The sequence below is a fragment of the Sceloporus occidentalis genome, unplaced genomic scaffold, assembly GCF_023333645.1.
Source record: "Sceloporus occidentalis isolate IW3139 unplaced genomic scaffold, rSceOcc1.0.p SCAF_27, whole genome shotgun sequence".
Classification (NCBI taxonomy): Eukaryota; Metazoa; Chordata; class Lepidosauria; order Squamata; family Phrynosomatidae; genus Sceloporus; species Sceloporus occidentalis.
The window spans coordinates 13026510-13041846 of NW_028317007.1; the positions used below are offsets into that span (position 1 = coordinate 13026510).

At 38.4% G+C, this 15337-nt stretch overlaps 1 protein-coding gene across 5 annotated transcripts in view; it reads left to right on the top strand.

Moving 5' to 3' along the window:
• LOC149299954 (rho guanine nucleotide exchange factor 7-like) overlaps nt 1–15337 on the top strand; it is a 74829-nt gene that overhangs the window by 51208 nt on the left and 8284 nt on the right. For 2 of the 5 annotated variants that reach the window (XM_089485961.1, XM_089485960.1), the window contains 10 exons: nt 3452–3590; nt 4110–4169; nt 4516–4662; nt 6501–6587; nt 6986–7064; nt 8539–8678; nt 8856–9080; nt 10380–10473; nt 10930–11019; nt 13621–13835. In XM_089485961.1, coding sequence (XP_089342087.1) covers nt 3452–3590; nt 4110–4169; nt 4516–4662; nt 6501–6587; nt 6986–7064; nt 8539–8678; nt 8856–9080; nt 10380–10473; nt 10930–11019; nt 13621–13835 — 1276 coding nt within the window. Of the gene's footprint in view, nt 1–3451; nt 3591–4109; nt 4170–4515; nt 4663–6500; nt 6588–6985; nt 7065–8538; nt 8679–8855; nt 9114–10379; nt 10474–10929; nt 11020–13620; nt 13836–15337 lie in introns of those variants that run through there. The other 3 variants (XM_089485958.1, XM_089485959.1, XM_089485962.1) reach the window with 3 other exon arrangements.

Below are 15337 nucleotides of genomic sequence, written 5' to 3' on the forward strand. Positions count from 1 at the left end.
AAAAACTCCTCTCTTTATATAATCCGACCTCAAACAGAGATCGGATTATAACACTAGAATCCAGATCCCCCGGAGTCAGAGGGGTGTATGGGAGCCACCCTCCCATACACCACTCTGGCTCCTCCCCCTCCCATACGTCACTCTGCCTCTCTACCCGGCTCCCTGGTGTCTTGTGAACCTCCGTTGCTGACAGGAGGCAGAGTGGAGTATGGGAGGGGGAGGAGGCAGAGTGGAGTATGGGGGGGAGGAGGAGGCAGAGTGGAGTATGGGGGGGAGGAGGAGGCAGAGTGGAGTATGGGAGGGAGGAGGAGGCAGAGTGGAGTATGGGAGGGGGGGAGGACTCAGAGTGGAGTATGGGAGGGGGAGGAGGCAGAGTGGAGTATGGGAGGGGGGAGGAGGCAGAGTGGAGTATGGGAGGGGGGAGGAGGCAGAGTGGAGTATGGGAAGGAGGAGGAGGCAGAGTGGTGTATGGGAGGGGGAGGAGCCAGAGTGGTCTATGGGGGTGTAATGAATTTCAGGGAGGCAGAATGGCATATCTGGGGGAGTTAGAATGGTGTATAGGGGGAGGTAGAGTGGTGTATGGGGGGTATAATGAATTTCAGAATGGCATATCTGGGGGAGGCAGAGTGGTGAATCAGGGAGTATAATGAATTTCAGAGTGGTGCAGGGCATTTATGGGGGGGGCGGAGTGGCATATCAGGGTGCACAGTGGCATATAGGGAGGTATAAGCCATAAATGGGGGCGAGTGGCATATTGGAAGTTATAAGGCATATAGGGGGTATAAGGCATATCAATATTAGGCATATCAGGGGGGGATAAGACATATCTGGGGGTAAAAGGTATATCAGGGGGCTCAGTTGCATATCACTGGCATATAAGGAGTATAAGGCATATCGGGGGCACAGTGGCATATCAGGGGGCACAGTGGAATCTCTGGCATATAAGAGGTATAAGGCATATATGGGGCAGAGTGGCAAGCTGGGGGTCAGATGTGCATAACTGGGGGCAGTTTGGTAAATAAAAGAAAATATAAACAAGGCTTTTTTTCTCAGTTTTTATTAATTATGAAAAATAGTTAACATATGAATTAATATTTACTAATAGTTTGAAAAACACTGTGTTTGGGTTCTTGTAGCTTTTATTATTATGTCAGTAAAATAAGAAGGTGAATAGAGAGAGGCCATTGCAATAAAGAGGTGAAAGTGTAAATTGTACACTTGTGTGTTTTTTATTATATTATTTTAAATTTAAAAAAATTGCATTTTTTTATCCGATGAATCGAAAAAATTATCGGCCAACTAATCGATAATAATGCAGCCCTACTGTATTCTAAATTTCATTGTGGAAATGTTATGGAAATTAAGACAGTCATTCCATCTCTCACAACAGGAACTAGAACAGTCAAGAACTTCTTTTAGAATTATTATACAATAGTAGGGCTGCAACTAACGATTATTTTCATAATCGATTAGTTGGCCGATTATTTTTTCGATTAATCGGGTAAATAAAAAATAATAATAATAATTAAAGCTATATTTTAACAAGAACTCAAAAAATACCAAAAAAAGCTTTACTAGTAAATATTCATGTAAACTATTTTTGCCCAGTTATGCACATCTCACCCCCAGCTTGTCTCTCTGCCCCAGAAATGCATATCAGGAGGGGTATAAGGCATATCAGGAGGGGTATAAGGCATATCAGGGGACAGAGTGGCATATAGGAGGTATAAGGGGATACCTCCTATATGCCACTCTGTCCCCTGATATGCATTATACCCCTCCTGATATGCCTTATAGCCCCCTATATGCCACTGATATGCCCCTATGTCCCCTAATATGCCACTGTGCCCCCTGATATGCATTATACCCCTCCTGATATGCCTTATAGCCCCCTATATGCCACTGATATGCCACTTTGTCCCCTGATATGCCTTATAGCCCCATATATATGCCACAGTGCCCCGATATGCCACTGTGCCCTCCTGATATGCCTTATAGCCCCCTATATGCCTTTACCCTTGATATGCCACCATGCCCGATATGCCTTTTACCCCTATATGCCACTGAGATGCCACTGTGCCCCCTGATATGCCTTATAGCGCCTTCATGCCACTGTGCCCCCTGATACGCCTTATAGCCCCTTTATGCCACTGTCCCCCCTTATACACCTTATAGCCCCTTTATGCCACTGTGCCCCCTGATATGTCTTATGCCCCCCCGATATAAGAAAAACTGACATCACTAAAATTGTTTTTTTATATTTATATTTATTAAATATAGACAAAAAAAATACACAATACAATATAAATATATATAAATATATGGACAATAAATCAAATATTCTAGACATAAAAAAAAACACACAAATGCACATAATTAATAGATCCCGCAAAAATTCTACCTGCCCCACCAGGGGTTAATATATCAACAGAAGAAACACAGGGCAAATGAGCATAAAAATAAAGATAATACTTACCCAGTGCTGCTTACTTGTCCTGTTTTTCTTCTGTTGATATATTAACCCCTGGTGGGGCAGGTGGAAGTGGCAGTACACAGTGCACATCGCGCACTAAAATCCAAATCCCCAGCAGGCGCTGCAGCGGGACCTGGATCCTCTCCGGCAGCCGGTAGGGGTCTGTGTGATGCGCGCAGACAGCCGCTTCTCCCCTCCGCTTCCGTTGGGGCTTCCATGATGGAAGCCGCACCGGAAGGTCACGTGACGCCGGGTTCAGTAATAGAAGCCCCGGCGGAAGTGGAGGGGAGAAGCGGAAGGGGAGAAGCGGAGGATGTCTGCGCCTTTTGCACAGACCCTCACCGGGTGGCAGAGAGGATCCAGGTCTGGATTCTAGAGTTATAATCCGATCTCTATTTGAGATCGGATTATAGAAGGACGGGAGTTTTTCAGAGCGTTTGCTCTGAAAAACATAATTTTATAAATCGATAAAAATCGATTCAACTAATCGATTATGAAAATCGTTGACAACGATTTTCATAATCGATTATTATCGATTTTATCGATTCGTTGTTGCAGCCCTATACAATAGTATGCATTTAAATGTGCGTGTGTGTGTATGTATATATATATATATATATATGTGGTTTATTCCTGCGGCTTGTACGAGATAAACCTATTTTCCTGTTTTAATAGTTTATTATTTATTCAGAAACAAGTAATTTCATGTACGTTAAATTTTTTTTTAGCTTAACTGAGCCGACGTATTTAACATTAACAATATGAACATTATATTGCCTCCCACTTTTGGTGATGTTGGCAGCTCAGTCTACGTAATTGTTTAATATTATAATCAAGGGACAGTAATATGATTTTATATATTTGGGGTTTTTTATGCTCACATGCTTTGTCTCTGTTTCTTTTGACTTATCAGCAGAAGTTTCCCTCTGTTAGAATATTTTACAAACTGTTACGGCAATATTTCTGTACTAATTACAGTGAGGAACTCGGAGAGTTCATGGAGATGAAAGGTGCCAACAGTCCTGGAATTCTTGTGTTGACAACAGGCTTGAGTAAGCCTTTTATGCGCCTAGACAAATACCCAACGCTGCTTAAAGAACTAGAGAGACACATGGAGGTATTTAACAAAAAAAAAAACTATATATATTTGCCTGGGTGACTTGTTCATGCCCAAGCCTGCTATGCCAGGTGTTTGAGGTTGCCTCGTTTTGCCATTTGTAAACCCGTAAAATTTCTAATTTGTAAAATGAAACACATTTTCAATTAAAATCTGGCATTAATTAACTCATGCTTTATTTTTTGTTATTGGATCTAATTTGTTTAGAGCATGCTTGTTATATCACCGTTTTATTCTTAAAATACCCGTTCCAATATATTTAAGTGAAAAAAATGTTTGCTTCTAAAGACTTCATGTTTTAAACAATGATTAACAATTTGCCAAGATATTTAGCGGTCTCATTATTCCGTTGGCATACACGAACATAGTAGAAATTCCCACTGTTGGTTACAAATAGAACTAAAACATATAAAGTGTTTGTGAAGTTTTATCAGCCTAGTAGTTTTTTCCCCCGTAAATGTATAATCTGTTGACTATATAGTAATTCTGATAACTGTAAAAACCTTCTTTTTGTCTCAGGATTATCACCCAGATAGGCCAGATATCCAGAAGTCCATGACTGCGTTCAAGAATCTTTCGGTAAGTATAATAGAAAAGTTGGAAAAAACTTCTGTTTGCTGATTGCTGTCAGGTTTCTTGTGCATCTGTACATAAATACAGCAGAATAATGTTTGGGATGGATTTTTAAACGGCTAACCCGTGAATAACTGTTTAGTGCGTACCTTGTAATCTTACAATTGCTTCCCTCCAGCATTACCAGCTAATTTAATTGTTTTCCAAGGTGTCACTGCAATGAATAACATAGAACATGTTGCATTTAGGAATTAAAAAAAGTTTATTTGCTAGAGTAGTGCTTCTTATTTCATCCATCTCTGTGTTGCTTCAGGGGTTTACATTAACAAGTCACGTATCTCTCTGATTATAGGTACAATGTCAAGATGTGAGAAAAAGAAAGGAGCTGGAACTGCAAATTCTAAATGAAGCCATTCGCGGGTGGGAAGGGGAAGACATCAAGGCTCTGGGCACAGTGTTATACATGTCCCAAGTTATGATACAGAATTCTGGGAGTGAGGTAATAATACACATTAAGTAAATTTGTGTGTCGTAAAATATAGTCACACCCTGTAATCTGAGCAGTGCAGTGTTTATTTGTAACCCATTGGTGCCCCATTGGGCCCATTCAAGTAATGCCTGAGTAGTTATGTATTAAAGTGTGCAGTCGATCAGTATTTGAATACCTATGTGCTTATACTTCCATGACAGCATGTTTTACTTTTATAAGTGTACGGTCACATCCTGTAATTCAGAGACTTGCACACTTGTGTCCATTGTTTTTTAAGGTTTTAACAGGAATCTGCATGTGATGTAGGTGCAATGTCTGCATGACAGCATGTTAATGATCTTAGCTTGTGAGTCTGGGCAGAAATTTTGCGATATGAAAATAACTGATTGATATATGGAGCCCGTTCACTGGGCTCCAAAAGAAGCTATGTAGAATGGTCATTGAATTGACATCTTAGTAAATCATAGATGTAAGTCACTAGCAGCCAGACAAAAGTGCATGAGAATCGCGTTTTGTGTTTGCTTTTTTGTTTTTCTTTAAACTACTTTAATGTCTTCAAATTATAGAGTAATTGCCCATATTTATGGAGGTTTGTTCACTAAACTGTCATTTTTTGTAGGTATGTAGAAACCTTTCTTCTCTACAGCTTTATTATTAATTTACAAAGGGCCAGACCCAATTAGTTTATTCCGTTTTGATGGGCCAATGTAGTAATATGCAAGAGTTTTACTGAAGGTGCATTGTGCACGACCAACTCAGCAATAATTCATATAAAAACATGCTTAATAAAGTTGGAGTGGAAATGTTGCAACACACCTACTAACTCGTGGTATGGTTCAAAACCATTCTATGAGCATACTCGCATACAGACTTCTCAATCAGTGGAGAGATTGAGCGACTAACATTGGGGGTTTGGTGTCAACATCTTTTTAAAGAGGTGTTTAGTTACCATTGTGCTGTAAGAAACAATACAATGGAATACCGGACCCCTGATATCCCAAACACGACTTGGTTTTACGTCACAGAAGAAGTGATTATTTTTAGGTAGCGGTTGCAGTCATGCACGGTGCAAAGTATCAGCTGAAGACAGTTATGGATTTTCTCATAGACCATACTTGTCTAGATCACTTTAAGTGATGTAGAGCAGAGTCAGTCTTATCTCCAGCAGCCGTGAGAGACATCCATGACTGCATAGTCAACCAGCTTTACGGTCTATTATACGTAAGACTATATGAAAAAGTAAAAACTGTGGAAATTTGGGGTTTATTCGCTAAATGGAGAGTGGCAGGTGAGTTTTCAGGACAGTTACTTTTTCACAGATACATAGAATTTTGGCAGCAGATAAGAACCCAATCTGCCCATTTCTAGTCTGCTCCTTAATTTTGCTTTACGTTATGAAGAGCCGTACCCAATTTGCTTCTTCTGCAGGAAAGGCTATGCTGGCCCTGTATAACATGTAGTTAAAAGAGCAAGTCTCTTTATGCATTGAATTATACAGGGCCAGCTCATACTGGAGAAACTGGCCTATTTTAGCCTTGCATAATGAATAGTGAAAAGAGAGAGAGTTAAAATGCCAACTCTCCTTTTAGAATAAATCCCAGCATCTTTAAAAGTTTCAGAGGTGCTTAAACATATCTTCTAGAAATAAAGAAAATGTTCTATTCATCATGCAGAAGATCAGTCTTAATGTTCACTTACTGTTGAGCAGATAAGTCAGCATTTATACCTGATATTTTGTCGGCGTATGTGAACTGTGTGTAAATGCTGGCAGGATACAGGTCTTTGCAATGAAACTGAATTGGCTGAGATGGAAAGCTAATGTGAATTATTATTTTCCCCCCCCGAAGGAGAAGAATGAAAGGTATCTTCTGCTGTTTCCTAATGTGTTGCTAATGCTCTCAGCCAGTCCAAGAATGAGTGGTTTTATTTATCAGGTAAGCAGAGTAACAATTAATAAACATGTTTTCTTGTGTGGTTAAATGTACACAGAAGAGACTGTATATGTAGGCGTTATGTGAAGCAATGTCAAATGCTATTGGAATTGGGGCATGTTGAAATTCTATTATTCTTTTCATTTTTTTGCATAAGCATTCCCTTAAATTATTATTTCATTTGTTTTTGATTGTTTCGCTTGTTTTGTTCGGCTTGTCTTTAAAGACTTTTGCAAACATGGTTAATGCGTTTATTGCATTGTGCAGTGAGAATGTGAAACATAAGGCTTTTATCAAAATTTACGGTAAAACATAATTAACCCACAAACGTTGTCAACAATCCAAAGACCTTTTTTGTGTTGGCTAAATGCTAATTTATGTTCTTTGATTTTTTTCCTCAGGGAAAAATTCCACTAACAGGAATGTGTGTCACTAAACTAGAAGACAATGAAAACCATAAAAATGCGTACGAAATAACTGGTAATGTTTTCCTTCTTGATCTTAGATGGGCTTTTGTGAAGAAAAAATGCAATGAAAATTACAACCAAACTGTATTGTTTTTTTTAATCATAAAATGTATTATACATATGATAGGTGTACTTTTAAGACCAACTTGTGGTTTTTATTTAACAAATATTGTGTTCAGTAACACATTTCAACTTCAGACATAACAATGATAGGGCAAGATCTGTATGATAAAGCATAGCAAGAAAAACTGGTATATAGTTCACCAGTTTAGCTACAAGAATTCTGTGTACATGTAGAACGGCTGGGACTGTGACTATATTTATTTATAGATCACAACAAGCACTATTAGAATAGGGTTGAGTGAAAATTAAAAACATTTAAACTGAAAATAAACAGTTTGACAATAACATCAACACATTTTAAGGTATACTGGTACATAAGGAGGAAAAAAATGCCCTTCTTACTATCTTAAAGCCTATATATGCTTAGAATCTGCTAATGCTCAGGCAACACTTGTTAGGAAGACTCCGAAACAAAATGCCATCAAAGATTGTAGGGGGTTACACAGAAGTGACTTGGGGAATTAGAAGCTGTGTCTTTGAGATCTAACTGCTTGATTAGATAAGATAATTGGCTCTTTTTGTTAAATCATATGTTTTCTTCAGTTGAAGCTGTCCACAAATTCAGGACGTACTGTTAAATCCCATTCCCGCCTCCCTGGGCCGGCCCCAAATTGTTCGTAAAGGGCTGGTCTGGCCGTGTATGTGTGTGAATGAAGGTTTAGGTGTTTGTGTGCTAGCATGGATGTTTTTGCTTAAACCTGAATGGGAGTGTGTGTTAGTGAGTATGCATATGTTAGTGTAAGTATATGTAAGCATGAGTTAGTGAGTATATGTTAGTGTAAGCATGTATATGTGTGTGAGCGTGTGTGCATATGTGAATATTTTGGGGGTGCGGTCAAGGGGCAGATAAAGCCACTTTGTTTTACTTGCCCCTGTACCCCTCCCCCCAAACAAATCTGCCCAAAACCAGAAAATCTAAGGGGCCACTTTCTCCCTACATAACCTAAAACTATGCATGTAGGATATTGCTGTACTTGTGGGATGTTAACATAAATTAGGTATCTTTTAGCAGCTTTTTTATAACTATATGATGAGATTCACTGTCTAAGGTTTTCCTAGGTAAAGTGTAAGCTATGACATTTGACCTGGCCAAAAAATGTGTCCTGACACCCTCCACTCAAGGATAAATAATAAGACAGGAGAGCTTTTGTGTACTACAAGAAAAATACATAGGCTCCCATAGGTATAGTCTAAGTCATTTATAATATTGTTGCTTGTATATATCTGTTTTGGAAAATTGTGGCCTCACAGGGAGAAAATATGTCCAGGCCCCCAAATACTAAAATGGTTAAGTGGACATTTACTCAAGCAATAGTAATTAAGTAGTGCTAATTTTTTTCCCTTGCTGTCATACTTTTATGCAGGTAATATGATTGAGAGGATAATAGTTTCCTGCAATAACCAGCAAGATCTTCAGGAATGGGTGGATCATCTCCATAAGCAAACCAAGTTCACATCGCTGACAAACCCTCCAGTGAAGCCTCACTCTGTGCCCTGCCATACGGTAAGTGTCTGAAAGAGGCTGTACTCATTCCTACAGACTGTTTACTTTAAGTATCATTCACACACTCAGAAACAATCTCCCATTACTGAAGAAAATAGCCTTTCAAGAATATATGATGATGTCGTAGTGGTTTTGAGTTTCTCATTTATTCCTGATTTTATTTCTTTTTCATTTCAGCTTCCTTCTCATCCAGTCACCCCATCAAGCAAGCACCCAGACTGTAAGCCTGCGCCTCTTACACCTGCCTATCATACTCTGCCACATCTGTCACATCATGGAACTCCGCACAGCACTATCAGTTGGAGCCCACTGGAGCCACCCAAAACCTCAAAGCCTTGGAGCTTGAGCTGCTTACGGCCTGCCCCGCCACTTCGACCGTCTGCCGCGTTATGTTACAAGGAGGTATGGGGATCCAAATATTCTATGCTAATTGCAGTATTTTTGTTTTAATCAACATATTTGCTTTCGGGACAGTTCATTTGAAAAGTTTCTTTTTGGCTGATTATCCAACAGAGAATCAGTATTTTTACTAGTAGTGAAATTAATTGTGTCTGCATGCTTGAACTTGGGACACTTATTCGTTATAATGAATACACATGACACATGAAGTCAGTTGTCTTAATTGTAGTTCATTGATTATAACAATAATAATCTGCATAATAATGGCCACTATCTGAATATATAGTACTCATTATAGTACACAGCTGTTGAAGTAAAAAAAAACATAATACATAAAAACTATGACCCGTTAAGTATTTACTTAAACTGGTCTTTTGTATGCTCATTTAATGTGTTTTTGCTTTCTTGTTCAACACTTTATTAGAGGATGTCTTGTATTTTTAAGGTAAGGGATAGACAACTGTATGTTCCCTTGGAATAGCATGTCATAGAACAGATCCGATGTTCACTGTGCTTCTTCACCTGTGCTAGAGAACTCCTACGTCTAAAAAAAGACAGCTTGTTTCCAATTTATGGTAAACAAAATGTGTCAAATATCCCCCTTTTGAGATCCTCACTCTGCGTTTCTCCTGCCCTGGTTCCACAGTAGTTCTACCAAGGGGGACTTTCCCTCTTTACCCACATGCTCTTCCCCCTATAATAGCATGGGCCAGCTTTGGTTTAACGTGATGAACACACTCACAGCAGGGTTTATTAGTGTAAATGAGAGTTTGCAGGAGGATTTTTCGTTTTAACGAACAGACAATACTACACATTATCAGGGACCTGCCCAGTTGAACTTCTGAAAGAAGAGCTTGGTTGATCCTGCTTCATGCATTGTTAAATCAATAAGAGTCTTTGAAATATAACTTGCTTATTGAGCTACGCATGGCCACAGCAGCCGTCCTTGCTGGAAAAACTAGCCAGGGGTGTCCCTTCATAATGGATAGTAAAGTCTGTGAGTTAAAATCACTACTTTTCTGTTTAAATACTTCTTTAGTGAATAAATAGCAATGTTTAATAACTGATGCACGGAAAGCCAATGTGAAATAATGATTTAGCAAATCTCCCAATTGTGTATGATTATCCACATTAGTTTCATCATAATCTTTCATGTGAGTAGAATTACTCAATAAAGCAAGCATATTTGATCCCTCTTTTGCAGTTTGCAGATTTGTAAGGTCAAACTGTGAAAACAGAATCTGTAGCCTAGTTCTTTATGGATAAACCACATGCACTGACTGCTACCTTTTTCCCCATCAGGATCTTAGCAAAAGCCCCAAAACCATGAAAAAATTACTTCCCAAGCGCAAACCAGAAAGAAAACCTTCAGATGAGGAGTTTGCGCTGAGGAAAAGTAAGTTACAAAGGAAACATTTTTGAAGGAAGAGAAAAAGCAGTGGGCAAATCTATGAACTAACAAGAGGTTTAAGCTTCCAGTGTTCTAGCATATAATATTTCTTTTAACTTTGCCTTTGGTTACCATCATGATTATGACCGTCTGAAATCCCCAACACAGCTTGCAAATGAATTTGGACCCTTAGGGTTGTTTGTCACAAGAATTTACTGTGAAATAATCGTTTTTAGGGATCAGATCTCATTCTTCTTCCTTTTTAAATACACACGTGCCATGTGTGTGTACATGTATGTTTTGCTTTCATTTTAATTTATTTTGGCCCATCAGAGCAGTGAACTTTGCTGACCCTTTCAACATTGCTGGGGGCAAGAAATTTGCTCAAAGTAATGGAGTTAACCCCTTACACTTCTGATGTTCTTATAATGAGGTCACTTACTCCTCTGTCTTTGCGTACAGGTACAGCCGCACTAGAGGAAGACGCACAGATTCTTAAAGTTATCGAAGCCTACTGCACCAGTGCCAAAACACGCCAGACGTTAAATTCCAGTGAGTGCCCTTTTTCCATGTATTTAAAAAAACTAAATCAGTTTGCCCCCCCTCCCATAATGTAAAGAATATTTATTCTCATCAATTCTTTGCAAATCACTTTTTGCTTAAATTTAGGCATGATCTAGCAATTTAAACAGCCAATATTTTATTACATGTATGTTTTGCTGTATTTTACCATTGGGGTGTTGGATCGAGCTGAGATTTGCAGAACTTTGGAAGTCTCTGGTTCATACACAGGTCAAAAACCTTTTTCTGCTTTCATAATAGTCTCAGGATAGCCTTTTGCCTTAACCTATTCAGTCAGTTTAGTTATTCTTAATAGTGGTTTATGTGCTTCTGCTAAAATTTGTTATTAAATTGCTTGTTTCTCTGTGCCTGAGGTGCTTATCCCCAGCCCTCAAGTATTCCATTTATTAATAAGCCAAGAACTTGAGCTTCGACATGTCAGTTGTGACTAACTTACCAGATGACTACTAAAGACACTAGAAGCTCTGAATATTCGCTCGTTTGAGAATTCTAGTAGTCCATTCAAGGAATGTCCTGAAGCTTTAAAATAAGTTAGCCTTACTCTCTTCGGGACCTACTCCTCCATTCACAAATCTTACGTTATCAGCCTACATGATGGGCAAGCCCAGCCAAATGGCTCAATTTCATTCCTCGTGTTAATGTTGCATAACTCGAGGGATTCCAGTTAAAGGTACACTAATTCAGTACCATCACGCTATAAAAAATGTGAAATTGACCAACAAAATGATTTACCCCTGGTTGTCTTGATCCGTTGCAAAACCATGACACAATCCTAAGTTGCAGAAGGATTGTTCCAGGTATACTGTATTATTTACAGAGTAATCATATGGCGTGTAGTTACCAAAATAATTTAAAGCAGACCATTTCCAAAGAAAATAAATAAATGCAGATTTGTATTTTCACAGTTTAAAGTATATTTTATACACAAACTAATCACAGTGTAAAATCCTTAGAATAGTCATCTCTGGAGTTTTCAGTGTAAACTTTCTAGAATATGAGGCTGTTATTGCAGGTTGTTGTCTATTGTCACCAGCATCTGCAGCATTGTTCGATATACAAATGTAGTACTTTATTTACTAGAATGCATCAGGGCTGAAGAACGCCAGTCCACAAAGGTTGCAAAAGGGCCAAGAACGCAGTGCATCTTTGCCTGTAAGCAAGTTTAGTGAATGTTCAATTGAGATGCCCACACGACCCTTGAGGACTGGAGTTACTATAAACTAGAGGTTGTGCAATAATCGTGAGAATAGTTTAAAAAATATATTTTTTCTGGTCCTACACAATAAGACCCACAGAGGGTGTATATTTGTGATTTGTCATCCTTCATAATGTTGCCTGGATTGCGTTTTCTGACCCGGTGGGACGGATTTGTTTTTTTACAGTTCTGTTATGCAACAGGTAAGATGAGATACCACTGTCCTGACACCATTAAAACAACATGTTTGCACGGATTCCAGGCTGTGTTCTCCATAACTGCGTTTTAAACAGTAGCTATGTTTCTGTTACTACTTCCTGCTGATCTGCTTGAAAATTCACACCTGAAGCTGCTTTTTCCCATGTGCTTTGCTGTTGAGCTATATTTAATCTTTTTTTGACAGAAACAAAATGAGTAAGCTGTTGCAGCCTCAAAATTATATATTTCAAGCTTTTTCCCATTCTGCTTTTGCCTTCACATTTAAGTGTTTCTGTCCTGCAGCTTTGTAGCAGAAATATGTATCTTAAAACCTGTATTTATTTTTTTTGTTTTTACTTCCCTCAAATCCACGGTTTTGATATTTAGTTCATGAGGTCATGGTTCATTTGTGACTTTAAGAACTATCCAGATTTCTCATTTATGCCACTTAATGTTTCCTCATCTAGAATAAGTTAATAAACTTGCTTTCCTGCAGTACTAACAATATGTATCTTATGTTAAAGTATTCATTATAAAGGCACAGCTTCAGTAAAACTATAGAGAGAGTCTGATGACTTGTGGTCATATTGTGCTGACCAAACAAAAAATAGACTTTAATCCCTAGTTTCCCAAACTTTAACCACACTCCATGAACCAGTGCAGTTTTTGAGGACATCACTTTTTTGTATAAGAAAGAGACAAAAGAATGCCACAAGCCTATGTTAAGTATAATAATTAGTAGTTGTTTTTAAATCTTGATCTGATGTCCTCCAAAAAAAACAAACAAGTAATGCAGTAAACCCCAACAACTTGGAACGTTATTAAAGATCTCAGTAATTTTTTATGTGGAGCCTTCTCCAAAATGCATTTTCAACTAGCCACTGAACATTCACAAAATGCATTCGCATTACACAGGTTTTACTCTTGGCTGCACAATCTTATCTCATAAACCAGAAACTAATGAAATCTGCAAACCTTTGGTGTCCTTTTTTTAACAATCTTTTCTTTTTTTCCCCCTCTCTTCCCATCACCTTTTTTGTTTTGCTTTTTTTTTTTGTTTTGTTCCATGTTACTTTTTGGTTGTGGCTACTCCTGTCCTGTTCTCCCTCTCCTTTTGTTCCTCCTTCCATCTCTGCCTCTCCTCCATTTGCCTTTTCATTTCACCCATACATCCTTAGCATGGCAAGGCACTGACCTGATGCATAATCACGTCTTGGCTGATGATGACCAATCAAGTCTAGACTCCTTGGGTCGTCGCAGTAGCATTTCTCGTATGGAGCCTTCAGACCTCTCCGAAGACTCTGACTATGACAGTATATGGACAGCCCATAGTTACAGAATGGGGTCTACTTCTCGTAAGAGCTGTTGCTCATATATCTCTCACCAGAACTAATGCACTTCTAAACTTATTTCTTTCTTAACAAAATGCTTGTTATACCACAACCTACTTTTTCTTAGATGTTTACATGTGTTTCTTGTCTCTCTAATGTGATTGTTTAAGTACTGAGGTAGTGTCTGGTACCTTCATACATGTGGATTGAGGTTCTTTTTTCCAGCATTACCTATGTTAAAAAGAAAAATGTCTACAAAAGGTAAAATGTATATTCGTACATATAATGATATACCTCACAAACATTCTTCTAATGCTTGCAGTGAATTTTTAATGATTTTATGTGAGGGAAATTATTTTGCTGAACCTTTGAAGATCTGTGCTGGTTCAGTTACAAAGATCTAATTTTGTACATAAGTAAAACATTTAATTATGTTTGTTACTGAACCATGATACGCGATCATACAGCTATCTTGTACAGAACATGAAAATGAACTTGATCTCCTTGCTTCGTAGCCGTTAATGCTCTCATAACCACTGTTTTCTGTTGTCTTTTCTCTTATATTTCTCAAATTTGTCTCACTAGTTATTTTCACTTGGTTTTCTCCAGTTTCATTCAATGTAACTATTGAAAGGTTTGTTACTTTGTAAATAATCCTCTACCAGACATTTATCCTGAGGCGACCTCATCGCAGCACATCGTATGGCACTAACTTTTTTTTTTTTTTGACTAGCATAATGAATTTTCTATGGGACTGCTAGTGCAAAGGTGTATCATCTTGCCTCCTACATTTTGCAATATGTAAGAGCCAAATGTGCTCCTTTTTTTAAGAAGAAATTCCTGCAAATTTTATTCCACCTCATTAAACAATTCTCAGGAGCTCATGGTGTGTTTCAGTGAAATCTCCTGCATCTAACGTTCTAAGAGAACTTTGAATTTGTCTTTTAAGAATGTAGAGGTTGGCCCTTCATACTGCACAGTATGGGTTTTATTTACTAAAGGCAGAGTCAACACAAAAGATTGCTGCTGAGGTTTTTTGACTTCACTACACATTATAAAGCTCCAATGCCAGGGAGTTTCTGCTGCAGGAAGAGCTTGGACGGCCATGTATAATGTGTGATTTCATCCTCTGAAATATATTGTACAAGGCCGGCTCAGCAGAAGAATCTTAACCAGTGTTAAACCTTCATAATGACTAGGGCAATGAAGGAGTTGAAACCACAACTCTACCTTTAGTGAATTGACCTCATTAAAGTAGCTTGCCTACACAAGACCCACATGCTAGTCAGAAAAGAATTCTAGGCTAGCTAGATAAGTTATTCAGACAAAGCACAGGACCCCTAATTAAAAATCCAAGGTATGGTCCCTGTATGCACTCGTTAAGCTGTTTTAGTCATTTACATGATGTGTAAGTCTCATGACCAAGTATGAGCCTGCAAAGGTCGTCTTTAATTCTGTCAGTGTTTAGGTATATAGAGTATTATTAGAAACTGTTAGGTATCTGAGAAGGGAGTTTCTCTTTTATGTTAAAAAAACACAAAAAAAACCCCTGAAATATTTTAGT